The 20,578-nt window shown below is 33.7% G+C and overlaps 2 protein-coding genes and 1 pseudogene across 2 annotated transcripts; all 3 read right to left on the bottom strand.

The window, feature by feature from the left end:
- Positions 1-968: 968 nt before the first annotated feature.
- LOC106299234 (scarecrow-like protein 18) lies at positions 969-2,676 on the bottom strand. The gene has a single exon (XM_013735354.1). The coding sequence runs from the start codon at positions 2,640-2,642 to the stop codon at positions 1,287-1,289; it is 1,356 nt and encodes a 451-aa protein (XP_013590808.1). The 5' UTR covers positions 2,643-2,676; the 3' UTR covers positions 969-1,286.
- Positions 2,677-10,013: 7,337 nt separating this feature from the next.
- On the bottom strand, positions 10,014-12,253 carry LOC106296682 (annotated as a pseudogene).
- An 801-nt stretch (positions 12,254-13,054) lies between these two features.
- On the bottom strand, positions 13,055-16,875 carry LOC106296681 (kinesin-4-like). Its single transcript, XM_013732872.1, has 9 exons — positions 16,532-16,875; positions 15,874-16,113; positions 15,646-15,752; positions 15,376-15,554; positions 15,137-15,298; positions 14,804-15,057; positions 14,600-14,727; positions 13,463-14,519; positions 13,055-13,375 (listed from the first exon to the last, which is right to left on the bottom strand). The coding sequence occupies exons 1-9, from the start codon at positions 16,725-16,727 to the stop codon at positions 13,260-13,262; spliced, it is 2,439 nt and encodes an 812-aa protein (XP_013588326.1). The 5' UTR covers positions 16,728-16,875; the 3' UTR covers positions 13,055-13,259.
- Between the last annotated feature and the right edge of the window lie 3,703 nt (positions 16,876-20,578).

Raw genomic sequence — 20,578 nt, 5'->3', positions numbered from 1 at the left:
TGAAAATTCTGAAGAATAAATGAGAAGATTTGGAAAAATAGTCGGTGGTATTATTCTTCAGTATTATTAAACGCGAGCAAACTATTATTAGTAAATTAATCATTATTTATTGATTTATTTTTAGTTATATCTTTGATACGTTAACTACATATAACGATGTAAGAACTTAACGAGTACTATAAATAATTAATTTACTTTTTGAAAATGTAAAATTGTGAATAGATACCATTAAAGTATGGTTTGGAATTTTATAGAAGTATGAATGAAAAACATCCAAAATATCTGTACTCCATACATCAATATTAATATATTCTTTTTAACGAAAACATTTTGACTCTTGATTAAGGAGCTGTGTATTGGAACCATCTTAGTACTAAACATATATTAAAGTCAACTCAGAATGGTCAACTGCTTCAAATTTCACATAGAGTGCTTTTTGGAGGCATGACGGATTAATGATAGTTTTTTTCTAGTATATTTTGATCTTTTTGGATTGACTAAAGGGTCGTAAAAGCTACAATGTTCCATTCTAATCGAAAAATTTATTAAAAAGCTGAGGCATAGACTTGTGCAACAAAGAGGGCGGTCATATATATCTAAAATAATTAGAAAACAAATTAAAAAGAGCATGCGAAAGTGGAATCTCTCGAAAGATTGAAGAGACAGATTAACAACTCTTTCGTGCTGATTATATTATTAAACCGGTTGAGTCCAAATATAAGGCCATTTCCACAAATTTTAAGGTCTTTAAATTTATAACTATGACGTGACTAATTTAAATCGGACAATTTCAACCAAATAGTTTATATAACTCTGACCTACCATTACAACCTTTCTTTTGAACAATACCATAAACACTTATCATCATCATCATATATTAATATAGAAAAATATAAAATACATTTGGATCTGATAAGTGGATGCATATAATAAATCTTAAAATGCAACTAATATACGAGTGGATCGACTAAAAAAATCAAATAAACTGAAAAAGAAAAGGGACAAAATATATGTTAAACCGATACACCAAAGATTGAGTTTGAAAAAATAGATATTAGTAGGTTGAACACAAAAGATTAGGTTGTCTCTTTGTTTCAGCTTCCCAAGAAACAAAAAAAAAAGGACACACATCCCAAGATACCTCCACCGTCGACAATCTTCGCCGGAGACACCTTCCTCCGACGTCATCTGTAAATCATTTTTTTGTTTGCCCTAACACCAAAAATTATCAGATATTTTCCTCTCTACTAAACCTAAGTTTAGGTTGTTTCTCTCTCTCTACTAAATCATTTCCACGATGAAACGGAGAAGAGAAGACGATTTTTCCATCCAAGAAACAAAGAATCGTTGAGAAACTGAAGATTATAACCTTCTGAAGGATAATGGAGTCTAAGCAGAAGCTTAGCTTGAGAGAAAGCAAAGCTTCCTATTGGCACGTTAGCAAAGCCATGTCTCTTCATCATCTCCTCCCAAACCTCAAACCTCCGATGTCTTTGCTTTCTCTCCGCCGCTTCCGCCGCCACAACATCCAAAATCTCCATACCGAACCACCGTTGCTCTAGGGTTAGCCTCTCTCTGCTGTTTGGCGGCAAAGTGGCTTCCAACGAATCAAATATCGCCATGAAATGATCTAAAGCCTCTGAGAATCTATTCACGAACGAAGGATCTCCATGGTTCGCTTCTCTCTCCGCCATTGTCACGATTCTAGGGTTTAAGCTCTTGATCGCCGACAGGAAGTGACCGATCATGTCTCCGGCGTCGTTAAAGAATCTGTGAAGGAAGTGGACGCAGTTGACGGCGATGGACTCTCCTTGTACGGCGGAGAGAGCTAATAATCTGATCTGTAGCAAAAGTCCGGCGAGGTCTTCTTCAGCGATCACAAGCGTGTGAAACTGAAACTGAAGTCCTAGAGAGTTAGCAAACCGGGTTAACCGATCTCCGGTTCGGTTTAATACGGTTACGTCTCGACCACATCCGGTTATGCGGAGGGAAGGAGGTGGAGTACTGCTAGGGTTTGATGATGATCTCTCGGCTAGGGCTTGCATCAACGGAGGCCATTGAAGTCCTTGTGATATATCTAAGTCAAGTATATGTAAAGCTCCGTTACCGTTGTTTGTCTCCGTCGCGTCGAGGATCGCTTGGTTCGCCGTTAAATGGCTGAACCGAATAAACGGCGTTAGTTGGTTCAGCCAAAGATAGTAACAAGACTCGAGATCAGAGTTGTTGTTGTTCTTGGTTCGAAACAAGAACTGTTCTTTGCATACACTGCTCGTAAAAACCGTGGAGCTAGTCATTTCGTTCGTTGTCCACGTGGCAGCATTTTCGGACAAGCCGATCCGTACGGACAAGGCTTTCGTGAAGAGATGGACGAGCCGCTCCGTGGAGTCGCCGTAAGGGGATGAGTTTGAGGTGAGGATTGAGAGTATGTTTTGAGCGGCGGAGACGTTGGACTGAGAGATGAAATCCGCAGCGGTGAATAGTAGACGACGGAGGTGATGAGCGGCGGATGTTGCGGCGGAAGATGAGGCGAGGCATAACGGAGGAGGAGGAGGAGGATTCTCGGTGGCATCTTCGGAGGAGGAGCTAGAGGATTTGAAGGAAGCAAGCATTTGAAAAGATAGAAAGATGCTTTTTTGGTTCATATGATAGATTCTTTTTCTCTCTTGATCAAATGAGTCTTTTTCAATGGGTAATAATAAATATCATTTCTCTTGACCTGAAGGTATATTGCCTGTATTATTATAATATTTTTATCTTAAATAAAATCAACACTAGCTTTAGCATATGTGTGTACACGCATATCATATATAACATAAAATATATGGATAGAGATCAAGATGGACCGACCAAGCAATTCAAGGGTCCTTCAGAATCCTCAAGCCGGTTTTAGGGTTAATTATATTTAAAATATTTTTGTTATGAAAATTATATGTTTTTGAGTTAAAAAATTTATACAAACTAAACTTTCAAATATATGCATGTAGTGTATTCTTTTTTTTTTAACGTCACATTGGATTCATAAATCACAACACTGACACTCGCAACTCTAATAACTTTGAAATGATATACAGTAACTAATTTCCGTCTCGTGTTTCAACTTTATACTAAAGTAAAAACTAAGACTTGGTTTTAATTCGGTTAATATGAATGTAGCTTGGTGTTGGATTTATATCTATGCAGCCAAGACTCTTTCATTTACTTATGGACGTGCACTAAATAAAATAAAGTAATAGTTACTAGTTCAAATGAATCGGTACAAAAATATACATTAAAACAGTTTTACATCAGTAGTCTAATTTATATTTTCTGCAATCACACGTCTTCGTCGACAGGATATTATATGGTTATGTATGTGTGTATATTTATATTTGTGCGGTGGATCGTGAAGATGGCCCACTGTATTAATGGATGCGTTTGCAGGAATTATGCTCATAGGTTCCAATTTTTAGGTGCGTAAAATCGGAACCCTCGTTAAAGATTCTCATCTCGAGTATGCCAAATTACGAGATTTTAAAGAAATAAAAACAGTTAATGAAAACAAAACGATTTTTTATACAACAATGAACTAACCAGTATAGAATATATTTGTATTTTCTTAAAATGTAAAAAGTTTTGATTTTATGGTATAAATTTTGCAGTAAAACAACTTGATTGGTTGGCTGTATGAGCTTATTTTAGCTTTAATATTAATCTATAATCTTTAAATCACCAATCATGTTTTATCTTGTTTTTTAAAGTTTCAACCAAAAAATAATAAAAATGGCTGTAAAAACATTATTTTCTAAAACCTTTTTTTTTTTGTATGAAATATATTGTTGTAACAATCAATTTTAAAACTACATCATTTACAGCTAAATAAAAAAATTCTACAGTAAAATTTATACAGTTACAGTCCAACAAATCATCTCCACACCTAATGGATCATTTTTTTCTAATAATATTATACGAAAAACAAAATTTAATATGTCAGTTGGCGAAATAACAAAAAATCTCAAGAACTAAGAGCTGACATAAAAATTACTAGAACTCACATTAAAAAATCAACGATAAACAAAATTTACATTTACATTTCTTTTCGGATTCATAATATACTATTTTAGATTATCTGATTATGTGGTCAGACGATATAAATATCTAATTTATATTACTAAACAACTGGATTTATTTGGTGTCAGTAAATAAATAGTGGTAGATATAGCATAAAATTTAAGAAAAAAAATCACATATAAATATTAAATTTAAAGTTAAATGTAAATTTTAATAAAAAAAAGTTAAAATTTGAGTATATTAAAAAGAATTTAAAATTTTGATAGAGGCAAATGCCACCCTTTTAGTACACTTACATCCCCAATTATAATTATATTCCTATAAGATTAGTCAGTTGGCCTTCATTCCGTTGAATATGTCTGGATTATCAAAAAAACTACTTATTTGGATAGTTGTTAATTATACTATTTTACTTTCGTAGATATTATACCCGTCGTTTGAGTGACTCGGGATGTACAAAAAGAAAAGAGAGGTAGCTTTGCTTGCAAAATCGAAATGCTAACTCCCAAATTGCTAATTATTACACCTTTCACTTATTGGATTTACCAAAATGGAAATGCTGCAAAAAGATCTCTCCATGACCCTTTAAGATCAACATTATCACCTGGACAAAATTTTGGTCTCTTAGCATTTTTTATTAATATTTGAAGACTAAGAGACAATGCTAAGGTACAATAGGAAATGCTAGATTATTGGTAGATACTTTTTTTTTTGTCTCTTAGACCTTGATTGGTAGAGCATTAACATTAGCATTATGCTCTATATTATCCAATCAACAATTGTTAGAAAAACATTTACTAAATGCTAATGCTCTCCAAATGCTCTCATATGAAGCTTTTATAAGAACATTTGCATTTATAATTTATAAAATTAAGAAAAATATATAATTAATTCATTTATTTTATTTAATAATATCATAAAATTATTTTTATATCCAGAAAATAAAATTTTGATTCTAAAATTAATTTACAATAAAAATAATTTTTTTAAAAAAGTAGTTTTTCACATTTAAAATATAAAATTTTATTCATATAATTTTATTTTATATAATTTAAATTATTTTAAATGTGAAATATTATTTTTTAAAATAGATATTTTAATTATAAAATTTATTTTAAAGTAATATTTTTCGATACAAACATAAATTTTAAATTATTAAATTAAATAAATTAATTATATATATTTTTCATTTTATATGTTACTATATTTATATAATATATATTATATACTAATTTTATAATAATTTTAAATAGCATACTCATACTACTATACCAATCATCTTATTAAACAGTTTAGCAAAAGCATACAATTCCTGCAGCATACTGCTTCTATAGCATACTACTACTGGTAATGCTAACGCTTTACCAATCAAAGCTTTAGTAAATAAACAAGGCAAGAACATAGATCTATTGAAACAAAACTCAAAAAGAGATATCATCAAAGATCAAAGCTTTATGGACAAACAATCAAACCCAAAACTTAAATTCCATTAAAACTGAAAACTCAATTCAATCAAGCGTGGTAAGAAGAGTCATCAGAGTTAATCTTAATTGGAAGAAGCAGGACAAGACTTATCACCACCGTTAAACCACAAACCATCGTCTCTGCCAATGTCGTTTCCGTTATCATTATTACCGCCGATATCTCTAGAAGGAAAGCAGATTCTTGCTCCTAGCTATTGATTAGTAAAGCTTTCATTAGCAGTGGCAACTACTCGTGGGAACTGAGAAAGGGAGGAAAGCGGTGGTGGTTAGAGTGATTGTGGTGGGAGAAGTACCGTCTAATTTTCTTTCAAGAGAAGAAGAGACACGTGTTCATAAGGAACGCTTGTTATTGTCCTTAATTAAGGAATGTTTCATCTAATAATAGGCAATTTTCTTTTTCTTTAAATCCTAATAATACTAAGAAACAATTTTAAGAAACAGCTATATTGATGCTCTAAGTGAAAGGATTCCCACTCTCTTTTTTTTTAGCAACAAAAGGATTCCCAGTCTCGCTCTTATATTTTGTGTGTGTGTATATATATATATGTGTGTAAATGTATGGGAGTGCTTATAATATTATTTGAGCATCTATTATTGGATTGGAGACTTTATTGCTCACTTCCTCATTTCTTTTTGTACCATAAATACAAAGCATCTTATCGCATGATAAATGCATTTACATATCCTTTTTAATATACAATCTTACATGCATAATTCCACCGAGGAGAAACATGCTGTCAAAGTTCTCGATTTAAACTGTTTTACCGTTTGGTGTATGCATGATAGTGTTCTTGAATGGTTTATTCCTTTTGCTTTAACCCTTTTTATTTATTTATTTTATTCACTCTTCGTTTATAATTCACTCAAACACATTATTGACTTCGAACAAATAATATAACACCAGTTACACAAAAACAAACCATAATAATACAATTTCCATGTTCGAAATGGAAAAGTTATTCTAAAAGGATGTGAAAATCTCAAGTTTATTCAAATCAGCTTAATACAAAGCTTAAAAAAACATAAGTAATAAATATAAACAGCTTCTACATTAAATGAATAACAATTAGGAGCTGGTAGAAGAAGAGCAGTCGTCAATAAGGACAAAGGAGATGGATGTGCTTTTTATCTGGATAACACATAGCGATCCCATACGTATTTGTTTGCACTAAAAATATTATTAGATACTTTCTTATGACAAGTCTTTTCAATTATTATGATATATAAGTTTTGACTAAACATTACATTCAATCATCCACGTAAATCAATTTGATATTTGTTTAATAATATTCGACTATTTTACCCGCCAGAAAATTATTAAAATATCAGAATTTGAATTTCTTAAAAAAGATTTTTAGATGGTATTTGAAGTTCTAGTGACTGAAACTTCTTCTGCTTTCTGTAAATCCGACCATAAATAAGTACGTTGTACGAGATAACACCAACACAGAGATATATACCAGCTTTACAATATAGGAATAACCAGAAAAGATCAAAGTTCATAGTATAACTTCGAGCATCATTAATAAAAAAAATTAATATGTTTTCACAAAGTTTCTTAAAAAACAATAAAGTATATATGTTAATAAAATAATGCTTTTTGTATCCAAAATCCATAAAACCCCATTTCAAAATTCCAAATCTCAAATATATAACTAAAAAACTAGACATACATTTGAGAAATTTTGGCTTAGAATTCTCATTAAAGATGCTTTTACACTAACACTATGATTAACCCAAAATAAAAAGACTATTGATTAATCAAACAATAATACTTCAATTGAAAGTAATGTAAAAATAAATAAATAAACAAATAAATAAATCAAAATAAATAAGAAATGAGAAGAAGCACGCAATGAAATAAATGAGGGAGGGGGAGAAGGCAGGAAGTTTAACCCAAAAGATTGGATGAAAGGCTGACACTTTTGCCTTTTTCTTACATTGATATTTTTTTTTTTCAGTTTATCAAATTATTTATTTTGTGTTTCTTTCGCTGCCACGTTGGATGGGACAGATTGGAATGAGACATTTCCTTCCTAATCTCCACTGCCATTTCTATAATTAATATAACTCGTACGAACATTCTTTCTGTTCCTAATTAATTACAGCTTATTTTAGACTTAACAATTAGATTTTATGCATTTTAGAAGATAATAATAGTTTAATTTCTTTCTGATCAACAAACCATCCCTAACCATTATATTAGCTAAACAGGCTAGTTATGTATATATTCATGGTTGAACTTGAAGATCAAATAGAGCAGTGGAAATAGTAAATAAGAAATCAAAGAAATCTTTTTTTACCGTTTCACTTCATCAGTGCTGCACATGCACGTTCACGTCAAGATCCTTGTCAGCTCCACTCTCAAGCCTGTGATATCAATGTCCCTAATCTATTCGGCTATTTTCACATATATATATATATAATTTCCCGACAAATTATTTGATGTTTTCTTTTTACAAACCGGATCACGCTATTGTATTTCAATCCATTTATTTTTCATACACGACGATTCCATGCAACTTCTGTATATGATTGAATATTGTGCGGTGATTATGATATTTTGTGATGATACTCTAGGCCAAGTGACAACTCTATTGATTCCGGCCCGATATCGATAGTTCGATACTACGTGGCCTGTCCGAACGTGATCATTCACTTACTACGAAACATAATTATATACATACAGTATAACCTATTTAAATTAATATTATATAAATTAATATACACTAAAAATCTCTATAAAATAACATAATTTTATAGTCTCAAATTGAGTTTTTGGTTCAATTAGTATATCGATAAATTAATATCTCTATAAATTAATAAAAAAACTATATATATATATATCATATCACTATTACAAACTTGTAAATAATTATTACCTAAAAAACTTGTAAAATTTTTTATAGTAATTTTCAGTACAAAACATTATTTTTACGTTCTTATATAATTCAAATATTTTTACTGAAAAATTTTATCTATCAAGAAGTACTAGTATAATTGCGATAATTATATATATAAGCATATTTTTGACAAAAATATAAGAATATTTTAAATTTCCTTTGATTATAACGTAAATTTTAATGAACTCAATATTAGTAGTTACTTTGGTGAAGAAAAGAAAAACATTGCGGTAATGTATTATCAAATAATATACTTATCATCAGCTAGGTACCAAAACATATATCATTTTTTTGATGATAAAAAAACAGATATCATTTTATGCTCATTTCATTAGTTAATTAATAAGCTTAAGTTGAATACGATTAAATTCAAAATACAAATAGAAAACGCCAAAATAAATTAATTTAACTGTCAAAGTCTAATTAACTCATCGTGTATAGAAGAATACGACGACAAACTGAAGGGATAAACATCTGTATTATTAAAAAGAATCATTCTCAAAAATCTACTTATAAAAAGTTGTTAAACCATTTTATTAACTAACTATTTTTTAGTCTTACTTTATATTTTTCAAACTATATAACATTCAATGCATTTAATTAATCCTAAAATTTTTAGTTAGTACTCAGTTAACTTAGTTTTTAATTATTACTCGACTAATTTCGGACCAAGTTTATAAATCATCTTTTTGGATTTAGATTAAGTGGACCAAAATACATATGCACAAATCCGATATACTAAAATATCATCATCTCTAAACCTGTCTCTTGATGTATTCCAATAGCCCAAAACTATATTGTTCCTTTAATCGAATTTTCGCTCTTAAAATCAAAAAGCTACATGAAAACTTTAATTCAGATATTTGAGTATATGCTTTGGTATATTTGAATATTTAAGATTCGAAAAGACCCAAAATTGGTCTGAAACTCGAAAATACCTAAAATATTCAAATACCCAAAATTTTATCCAAAACCTAATCTAAGGACTCAAAACTACCAAAATATTTACCCGGATACCCAAATTATATTTCTGAAAATATGAAAATTTACTCTAAACTTGAAACCATAATCGCAAACTCTAACCCAAAACATACAAAGTATTCATAATACTAAAATTGTACTATAATACTCAAATATAACTAATATATACAAAGAATTTCAGGTATTTCAAATATCTGAAGGGATCTCGGATAGGATATAGACCCGAAAACAAGACCCATAGGTCATTTTTTTTACCTAATAGGTATTTTAACCTAGACTTGGCCGAACAGAGCCTGTAATTTTTGGTATGTTTTGTGAGACTAAAATGTTCAAGCTTATGAAAAACTAACATGTATTTATATCCTTTTAATTATATTTTAAAAAATAAATCTGCGCTTTCAAGCGCGTATCAAAATCTAGTATATACATTATTGTATATTATGTTTGAGTCAAATTAATAACTTGAATTAATAATTAAAAGACCCCAAAAACATTTTTTTTAAAAAAGTTAATCCGTTCCGTTCGAAACTGGCTTCAACAAAAGAAAGGCCAAACTCTTTTTGTTTGTTAAATAAAAGTATTAATTAAAGAAAAAAAATTAGGCTCCAGCATAAGGGTTGATCTTAGGTTTGTCCTTGACCAGGCCACATTGGAGACTTGACTCCGGCATGTTGTATTCGTCCCGGAGGGATTTTTCTGGCGACAAGACGCTTGCGTAGAGTTGCTGGCCCAAGTACCGTCTCTCGGAATTCTCCGACCTAATGTTCCACATCCCACAATTATCGAATGTGAGCAATATTGCAGCCCAACACTTGGGGTAGACTTGGATTGTGTGTCTGCTCACTGCGTCTAGAAGGTTGTAGTTCTTCCTCTTCTCTGGTGTCCATGTCCCTGGCTCAACCCTTTTTGTTCAATGAAAGAAAATGATATTAGGGTTTGAAAATTGATCTAAAATTAGAGTTTGTAATATGCTTACGTGTAGTTCAAGAAAAAGATGTAGAGTGTCACTTACGCTATAGCGAAGAAGGAGTAGCCATCCAAATGCCAAGACTGGACACTCCTCTCGTGGTTGAGTGATGTTGAGAACATTGGGTTCTATCTTTATGTTCTTGATCTGATCCGAGGTAGGGTTGTCGGAAATGCTGTCGTACTTGAAAACTTTATCGGTAACACCAAAGTACTCAGCGAGCTTCAAGGGGGTCTCGGGGTCTATGTGCGAGACTCCGTTCAAAGCGTATCTGAGCTTGCTGTCGACCTTTCCCTGAGTGTTCACAAGCTTAATGGTGCGAGTGATGTTAATCTTTCCGTAATGGTAAGAGCCTTGTGGGTTAGGTCTAGCTGCGCTGGCTGTCAAGTTCCACCTGAAAGAGCGGAACTGGTTCAAAGACCAAGCCCAGCCAACGGGAGCCGCTGGTAGCTGAGAAGAGGCAAGACCTTTGCCTCCCTCGTAGCGGAGGAGCCCTGTGGTAGTCAAAGCGTTTTTCAAGAACCTTGTGGAAGCTACCATGTAGTAATCTTTAGGTTCTTGGTTGGCCGTAAGGGTCACGCCAAAGCATTGACCAACGTGGACGTCAAGTGAGTCATAATCATTTTGGAGAACGTGTGAGCCTTCCATCTCAACAAGCTTCATCTTGTGGTTCTGAATCCTAAAGTTGAGAGATGCCTTGAGACCCACGTTACATATCCGAATTCTGTAGGTTTTCCCTTGCTTCAATGTGAAAAGAGGCTGGTCAGAGCCGTCGCCTTTTCCGGCCTTACCGTTGATGAGAATGCCGTCTGGACGGCCAATAGTACGGCCACTGTCTAGGAAATTCTTGAGCTGGGTGTGGGTTTTGGTGTACCAATCGTTGATAAGGACAGTGTAGTCATCTTCTGGGTCAGCGTATGGGACCGGGATAAGAAGACGGCTGTTCACACGGAGGCCACCAAAGGCACCCGCGGCGCGATGCATTGCCGTGGTAGGGTAGTAGAAATAGCTACCAATCTGATCCTTTGGTTGGAAATGGTATGTGAAGTTCGTACCCGGTGGGATTGGACACATTGTTCCGGCAGTCCCGGCTTGCCATGAGTTCTTCCTATGCTGGATTCCATTCCTATATATAATTTGTTTCCAAATAAAACACGAATTGTAAGCTCTCTATTGGTAGCATTAGAACTTTGAATCAAAACGAGCCAAATTACGTACTGGTGATGGATAGTATAAAATTTTGCACATTTTAAAAACTTATTCCAACTTTTCACCATTCTTATCCATCCCAAATCTTAAATTTTCACTTTTAAAAGGTAAATTTAATATACGTTTTGACATGCTGAAAGTGTAATTAGAAACAACAAACCATCATTGTCTTATATTTGTTTAAAGAGAATCATATTCAATCATTTATCTAAAATTCGATTAATTTACGATTTGTTTATTCAAACTAATTAAATATTGATTTTCTTAATAGGGAAATAATCAAAGCGAATTGTTTAAATGGACATCTCTATTCTCTAGCTAGTGGTATTATACGAAGAAATGGTAGGAAACTGAAGATCACGGTCTATTATATATGTATAAACGTACCAAGTAAGGAGGAAAGGCTCGTCTAGGTTGTTGAAGACATTAACGATGATGTTGTTGTTAGAAGTTGAATTGAGGTTAGGACCAGGGAATTGACCGTTGATGAGAATGACTTGTTGTGGAACACCGAGGGGAGATGCGGTTCCGTACGTCACGTTCCACACATGGTGAAAGTAAGGATCTTCCGCTTGGACCATCACGATGGTCGCCGTCGCCGTCGCGAGACATAGGCACACGGCCCATAGTTTAACCCCACCCTTCATTAACAATAAACCTTATATGATTAATAAAGTTTATAATTTTTAGTTTTTCAAGTGTTAGAAAACGAATGGGTTGGTTTGTTTAGGGGGTTTTATTATGTTTTTAGGGGTTTGATTTTTTTTTTTGTTCTCAATTGTTAAATGACGTTCTTATAGTTTATCAAATACAGTTTCTTGTTTTCTCGTTTCTTTTAAGTCCTCTCATTACGCTCTCCCTGTCGTCCATATTAGGTCTATTCAGTTTTGACCTCTACGACTACATCTATTTTGAGTTTACCATTTTTCTAGAATTTGTTTCTTCCCATATTCTTTTGGATTTTTGTTAATTTCAGAGTCTTGATGAGTTCGTTGTTGTGCAGCGCATGGTCTAGTATGACTAAGCTTTATTCCCCATATGAATTAATTTAATTATGATTTGATGCCATGTTTTGGATATAATTCAATTATGTCCAGCTGAAATAGTTATACAGTTTTATTTAATGTGAGAATAACTCGATAGGTATTTTAGGGGTCGCCAACAAGATCAAAATGAGCGAAAGTGGAACAAATGTATACTTACTACCAGTGCAACTTGTTTCACTATCATTAACCACAATTACAGATCAAGTTTTACTTCTTTAGCTCACACAAGAAACTATTGTTCAACAGGCGTGGATTGAAACAAAACTGAAGAATAACAAATGAAAAGTGACCACCACATTTGATCCAAAAAAGTGACCACCACTTCTTGATCAATAACCTCATGAGAGGGACTAAACCGATTCCGACATCATGTGAGACAAGACCAACTAGATTCCTACATAATGAATACCCTGAAAATTGACTCTAGGAGACCAAAATTTCTATAAAAGACATATAACCTTTTGACATTACCCCAGAAAACAAGAGATGACAGGCTTTTCTGATTTTCTTTTGCTCAAAATCATTGACAGGTTATTCAAAAAATAATACATACTTAAATCTCTATTGAGAAAGCTAAACTTGCATTTGCTTGGGGATCAAGACAGCCTGCAGTTCTCTGTCTTTACTTGGTTAACCCATTGAAGAAGTCATTACCATACCCAACATCAATAAACCCTAGTGCCATAACTATGCATAAGCATAATGCATGAAGCTTCTGGATAAACGTTTGAGCTCTTCCTGCAACCAAACAGAATATCTCAGAAAATGAACAAAGGGACAAAAAAGCGTTTGCGTTTGTACAAAAGTGAATCCAAATAAGTTTACCTCTCTCGCCCAATATTACTTGTGGCCTACGCAACGGTGGAGCTATATCCTCCGGGAAAGCCAAACCTCTCTGAGATCTTGGCTTAAGTGAACCTTGCTCCCATACATTATTGTCTATGTGTTGGCTAAGTCTTTCGTATCTTAAACTTGGAGGACAAAGAGATTCATTGTCACCGTGGTTGTCAGGATTAGGGTATTTGGAGAGAATCTGATCCTCTGTTTCGGAAGAACAGAGACATTGCAGCTCAAACAGATCTTTAAGCATAGGTGTAGGTTTAATACCTGTATCCTCTGTTCTGTACTCTTCTATATCTTCCAGTTTCGTAGATGAGTTTTCCAACGATCTGTTTCTGCTTAGACTGCGTGCTTTAACCGGGGAAGGTGTCGCAGGAAGCTGTTTCTTGTCAAGCAAGTAACTCCTGTTTGCGGATTGCGAATGAAGCCAACTGTTAACCCTAGAAAACTCTGTTCCATCCATCTTTGAAGAACTAGGTTTCTTAGCAGATCCGTGGCCCAGATGCTGTACCTGTGGCTTGTGCTCAGACACGACCAACTTAATATCACATTCAGATATGTCCTGACTATCAACCGTTGCTGCATCATCTGCACGCATGACACAAGTAGACTTTGAAACGCTCCTCTCTGATGAGTCAGCCACGGAATCAAACCCGTTCTTCTTCATGGGAAGACACACGGATTCAGCTCGGACAGAGATCATTGAGTTCCTTCTAGACTTAGGGCCAGGACCATGAGAGATCACGCTAAAATCTGTTCCTGATAGCCTTCTGCTGCTACTACTAGCTGTTGGTCTCATGAAGCTAGGGAAAACATCTGAAGCGCGTCTTGATTTGTTTCTCTTTAACTTTGGTGTAACTTGAATCTCTTCTCTTATCTCATCCACTTCTGCTTCTTCAGTAACATGAGGCTTACCGGTGAGTTTCTCTAATGTCTCGTTTAAAGATCTGATCTCTTTTAACGCTGTCTCACGTTCTTGCTCGATCTTTTCCATCATCTTCTGAAGATTTATCATCACTGCCTCCTTTTTCTCTTGTTCTTCCTACGAGTCAGAAGAATCTTTAACACATCAGAAATTGTCAACACTATAAAGTTAGCTGACTTGTTATGCAAGTTATTTACCTTTGATTCGTCCTGACCTAAATGGATGTTCTTTGCCCTAGTTGCGAAGTTTAAAGAACATATGGTTTCGCAAAGATCATCTTCTTTCCGGCTGACATGAACAAGCATCAATGTCTTAGAGTCTTGCCCTGAAAAAATCAAGAACCGAAGTGAACAAAACATTTCAGTTAATGTCAAAGAGTTTTGTGGAAGATGTTTAGTTACCGAGAGAGTCTTTGAGAACTTGTGTGAGCTTGCTGTTCCTGTAAGGAATGTGAGGGTTCTTGCGCTGAAGAGAGTTGATGACATCGCCGAGAGCAGATAAAGAGAGATTAATGGCTTTGCCTTCATCAAAACGGCGACCAGTGGCTTTAGTTTTCAACACGCGCTCGCTTCCTCCAAGATCCACTAGCCAAATCTTGTTTGTTTCTCGCCGTCTCTCCGGAGCTCCAGCACAAGTTATCGATACTTTGATCATACTGTTTCATGATCCACGATCAGAGAACATATAATGTGTAACATAAATTTATAGAAATAACAAAAGATACAGTTTCTTACCAGTGTGATCTGCTGGATGCAGAGTTAGAGTTAGTGGAGGCAGTTGCTCTATATCGACAACCTAATTTGTATAACTTGAAGACTTCATCAAAGTCATTCACTTTAAGAGTCGCCAAGTTCTCTATATCTATCTCTCCCTTTGCGTCTGTGTGAATCAGAAGACTGAAACATAGAAACAAAACTCATTAAGTTAAGAGTCCAAAACGAATCCCTAAGTGAAGACTATCTGCACAGGTTACCTTGGAGGTATGGGACCAATGGGTTTAGTTCCTTGTGAGACAAGCAAGTCTCTCAGATTCCCCATGTAAATCTCAAGCATACTAAACTTGATTACAAACTTATGATTGCTTTGCTCCACTTGTTTGAACAGTCCCTTGATTGCTCGGGGAACAATACCTGGCGATTCTGGAAGACCCTCCTGCAAAATCATTCTCCCATGTTACGTATCAACTTAACATGATTCAAGAAACAACAAATGAAAGCAAAGAGAGATGTTTCTTGCTTCTTACCATTGTAAATGTTTTTCCAGTACCAGTTTGTCCATAAGCAAAAATGCAAGCGTTGTAGCCATCGATAACCGATTTGATTACCGGTTCAATCTCTAAGAAAACATCATCTGCACATTTTGAATAGTATCATCAACATCACTTTCACGTATGTGTTTAATCAACCTATATGAAAACCGTGCAAGCGACGTCATAGTGGAAAATTATCAAAGAAGATCAAAGCCACCTAACCTTGCGATGAATCAGGTTGAAAAACTCTGTCGAAGTTGTAGGTTTTCCTCTTGCTTTCTGTTAACTTGATTATCACGTTTCTAGTATCTGAAGTAACCGGTGCTCTCATGTTCTTGGAGTCTATGGGTTTGACTCGGCAAAACACACGAATGTTCCCTTTAAGGTCCAGAAACTCGTTAAGAATCTGCCTTCTTCGTTTGTTCTGCTCATTTGCTTCAACTGTTAATGCAGAGAGTTGATCTGTAACCAAAAATAAAACATAGAACTTGATGATATGATATTATCTGAATAAAACATATATTCTCATATTTAATTCTATATAATTAAACCATGGTTTGGCAAATCTTTCTTGACTATGATTATTATGCGATTGAACTCTTGACTCTCTAGAATATTGGACCCATTCATATTGTAAAATTTTGTGAGGACAAATAATCAAATAGCCGTTGGATGATTGCCACGTAGCTCTAGTACAGTATGAGAACCGCTAATCCAACGGTTAGTGTTCGTTGCATGTAGTAGGTGATCTTCACCAAAGGATTTTAATTTCTCACAAGAAAACAAGAAATTTTTTCAGAAGAAAATAAAATAAATTGAAGAACAAAGATCCAAAGAAAGAAAGAAAAATCTAAAAAAGAAAAGGAATCCGAGAGAAGACCTCTGATGCTCTGTACTTGGATGAAAGCAGAGTCGTCTTCTTCCTTCGACGTCGAAGCAATCTCAGAGGAAGAAACGTTCTTGACGATGTTGCAGACAGATTTAACCCAAGCTGAAGTCAAATGAGACTTCGTACCCAGCAATGAATGGATTGTCTCCGGTAGATTCTTAACCGGTTTCGATCTTCTAGTCTCCATTAAACCAAATCTTGATCTTGAACAGAGGAGGACGTAGTGAGACTGCAGGGGTCAGAGCTCATCAATGGCGAAAATCTAGGGATTATCTTTTACTTTTTAGAGGACAAGAAAACTTGGAGAGAATGTTCTTTCATTATCAAAATCTATGCATGTGACATATATATACATTGTAAATGAATATTAACATTTGTCAGTATCACCAAATGGAAAAAACTAATTATTTAAATTAACTATTATTAAAAGAAACTAATTACTATTCACCTTTTTAACTTGAGCAATAGTGATGAAAATGATGCTACTTTGACTGTCATTGGTGATTTTTTAAATCTTAATCGGCTTAACGGCTGTAGATGAGTTCATCAAAATTGTCAATATTTAGAGCTTTATTTTCTTCTTTTTCCAAAATAATTAATGTAGAGCTTATTTTAGAGTTTTGTTTTAATTTGTATAAACAAATTTAAAGTCATAGTCTAGATTTTTATAAATAACCAATTAGTAATAATATATGACTAATACCGAAACTAATCATTTTTAAAATAGTTTCCTTTTAATATTTTTAATAGAATATATTATCATTAACAAATACCGATTATCCACGTAAGATATTAGCTTTTTATAAGATACGCTATTAATAACAAATATCAATTATTAGTTTGTATTATAATTTACATAAATTATTAGTAAATGATATGGATTCTGATTACATTCAGTGTAACAGTAAAACAAATTGTTGACCACAAAATATGCTAATTGGCTTATAAATATATGCGCTAATTGGCTCATTGCCAGCAATGTGATTTCTTCAGTAAAAATGCTAGTGTGGATAATTACTATTAGCTTATTATCTCTCATTTTTGTTGAATAAAATTCATTGAAACTAATATCTATAGATGAAATGTAACATAATACATATGTAGTTTCTTCTATTAGTATTGTTTCATCACCATCAAAATGTAATTTCAGAATAATTCATATAATTGAACAACAGCAAAGGAATATAAAAATGAGTGATATAGTTCATTCTAATTTTTAAATTTCTCTTACTTTGTTGTCTTATACAAAAGAATCAATCAAATAGAACACTACTGATGAAACTCCCATGTGACAACAACATGAAGCATAACATTTCATGATGATAATAGTAGTTTGTCTTATACCTTTTTATAAACATTACAATAAGTTTAGAGTTAGCATGTTCTCTGTTTTTGGAATTCCGCTTCCAAATTATACTATACTTTTCTTGATAGTTTTTAAACATGCAATGATATATTTAGGAAAATATAATTCTCAGTATTATCAATTATGCTATTTGTTCTTATTTTCATTGGCATGATTTACATTTTATCCAAAACGTAATTAGTTCTATAGGTTAAACTATTTAAATGTTATAAACTCTACTAATTAGAAAAAACCTTAAGTGCTAGTTAATTCAAATAAAAAGATTGTGCTATGTAGTAGTCAACAAATTGTCTGCGCAATCAAGTGATACCACAACAATATGTTTTAAACTTCTAATCTAACCCAAATAATTGAATACTTTGCAGGATAAAAAGTATAAATGCAATGAAAGAGGCCACCTGCCATCAATGGACAACGCAATCTCACTTGTTATCGTCTATGGTTAGAGTAAAAGTCTCTTCAACGTCTCTTTCTTCTCTTGTTTTTCTTTGTTAAAAATATTAATTTTTAACCAGAAAAAAAACTAAACTAAAAAGAAGAGGATTTTTTCTTACCAGTTACAGATTTTGAATCCAAATTCAGCAGCGAGGTGAAAATACTCTACAATTGCTTAAAGATCATCAGTTATTTTAATTAAATAAAATATATTAGTTATCCAGTGTTTTGCTTCAAACTAATATGTATATTTCATTAAGAAAAAAGTTGGGGATGTGCATGAACGCTCTCTACTCCAGAAGGTGACATTGACAAATATCTTTTCTGTTCTTGTTGTTTTTGTTTCTTAACTCGACAAACCATAATGTTACTAAAAAAAAAAAATTAATATCTAATACAAAGAGTTTGTTAATTCATGCATGTCTACGATTGGTTTTAGCCACATGAGTACTATACAAGATAAGTTGGTACATTCAAAAGAATTTAGCTTAACTAGCGATTGCATCAACACACATTAGTTAGCTTGTCATCCTCCAAAGGAATAAAAGTAGGCTGGAATCATCTTCTTGTAGTACCAGCACCTCCACTGTGAATGTACGTAGTTGTGGCTCTTCTTGAGGATTCTCTAACACGTTGATTAGCATTTTGGAATCACTTTCAAACCTTCCTTTCTCCTTATCAAAATTGTCTCAACAATAATATTTTCGCAACCTCTGCTTCTAGAAGCAAGATTTAGAGTTATATGGTGTATGTTGAGGTTTGAGAGTGAGAAAGGAGAGGTGAAGTGGGATGGGACGTGCCACAGCATCCTATGTTTGAAAGTGATTCCAAACTCTATAGTTCATCTCTGCTTTCTCATTTTCACTAGTGACTGGTTTGTAGGTGGGGAAGTTAAGTAGGTAGTGATGGGTAATGGGTCGCAACTCGCAAGACATATACGGCCCTTCGTAATTAAGGCTCTGCAACAATAAATACATTTCTCATTGGGTCCATCATTTGTGTATGTATGTGCATGATATAGATGAATGACGACCAAACAGTAACGGTAAAAAGTAAAAAAGTAAACACACATACCCACCCTAGGCTTCAAAGTGTGTTTTTCTTTTTCTTCAACGTTCTCAATTATTACAAGTGCTTACAAACATTTTCGATGAAGACAAAAAAAACAAACAAATAAGTGAATATGATATAATAATACCAAGTTTTATAATCACATGCACACTTGTTCAAGTAATGTAACAATCCCCATTTGAAAGGGCAAAGATGTTACCGCTCTTGAGGAGTCTAGAATCTAAGTCAGTTTGTGTCGATATGCCCACCTACAACACAGTCCACTGATCAAGATAATAAGCAGAACGATTCCCTGAAAAGAGCCAAGTGACATTATCACAAATGCTGTGTGGAAATAAAAGCTTCAAGCTAGAGGCATATCAAGTAATCAAAGCATTAACGAATTGTGGATGGGAAGAAAACTGCTTAAGACTTGAAAGAGTGATGAATTTGCCACAAAGATACCCTCCAAAAGCGAAGACTTACCTTTGCAGAGCTCATCACAGGTTGTAGGAGCCTTAACTGTGGGGTTTGGGCCAAAAAGCTTTGTAGAGTTTGGTATGAACTGTACAAAAACCTTCTCCAATGTATTTTGCTATATTTTCTTCTAAAATAAAAAATATCTATAATAGAGATAGAGTTTGCTCTGATGTATTCTCCAATAATAGCAATCTTCAAAATATAGATTAGCTAGGAAAAAATAGTAATCTTTATTTTAGGGGAAGAAATAACAATAGGTTAGAATGAAATTAACTCTAAATGCTATCATAGATGCAAAAGTAACAATGAATTGGAAATGCTCGTGAACAAAAAAAAAAAGAATTGGAGATGCTCTAATAAGGATCATAAACATACGGAGCTGCGCACTTAGTTCCAGATTGCTCCATTGAACTAACTAACTCAAAAATGATTTCACCTACAGAAGATGGAACTCAATTCTAATCATCTGATAAGAAACAACATAGTACGAGTGTCTAAATGGTATACTTCATTCCTAACCATGATCTGTCCACTAAATTTACAAAACATATAGATGGAACTAATTAAGTACTATTTCTCTGATAGCAAACAACACACCGTAAGTATCTAAATGCTTGAGAACCTTCCACTTACGGTCTGAATGTGACTGGTCAGACTGAATTGATGATTCAGATCCCTCGGAGAAGAGCACAACCAACCAAGTCCAC

The sequence above is a fragment of the Brassica oleracea genome, chromosome C6 (assembly GCF_000695525.1).
Source record: "Brassica oleracea var. oleracea cultivar TO1000 chromosome C6, BOL, whole genome shotgun sequence".
NCBI classification, from domain to species: Eukaryota; Viridiplantae; Streptophyta; class Magnoliopsida; order Brassicales; family Brassicaceae; genus Brassica; species Brassica oleracea.
The sequence above is the reverse complement of the archived record's forward strand: the minus strand, read 5'-3'. Positions and strand labels throughout refer to the sequence as shown.

What these genes read in the sequence shown, in the direction of transcription:
- LOC106296681 (XM_013732872.1), bottom strand. Translation starts at nt 16,727, where the DNA reads ATGGAGACTAGAAGATCGAAACCGGTTAAGAATCTACCGGAGACAATC. An exon ending in CTGGAAAAACATTTACAATG is followed by an intron (nt 15,555 to 15,645) that starts GTAAGAAGCAAG and finishes ATGATTTTGCAG; the next exon opens with GAGGGTCTTCCAGAATCGCC. An exon ending in TAGGTCAGGACGAATCAAAG is followed by an intron (nt 14,520 to 14,599) that starts GTAAATAACTTG and finishes TCTGACTCGTAG; the next exon opens with GAAGAACAAGAGAAAAAGGA.
- LOC106299234 (XM_013735354.1), bottom strand. Translation starts at nt 2,642, where the DNA reads ATGAACCAAAAAAGCATCTTTCTATCTTTTCAAATGCTTGCTTCCTTC.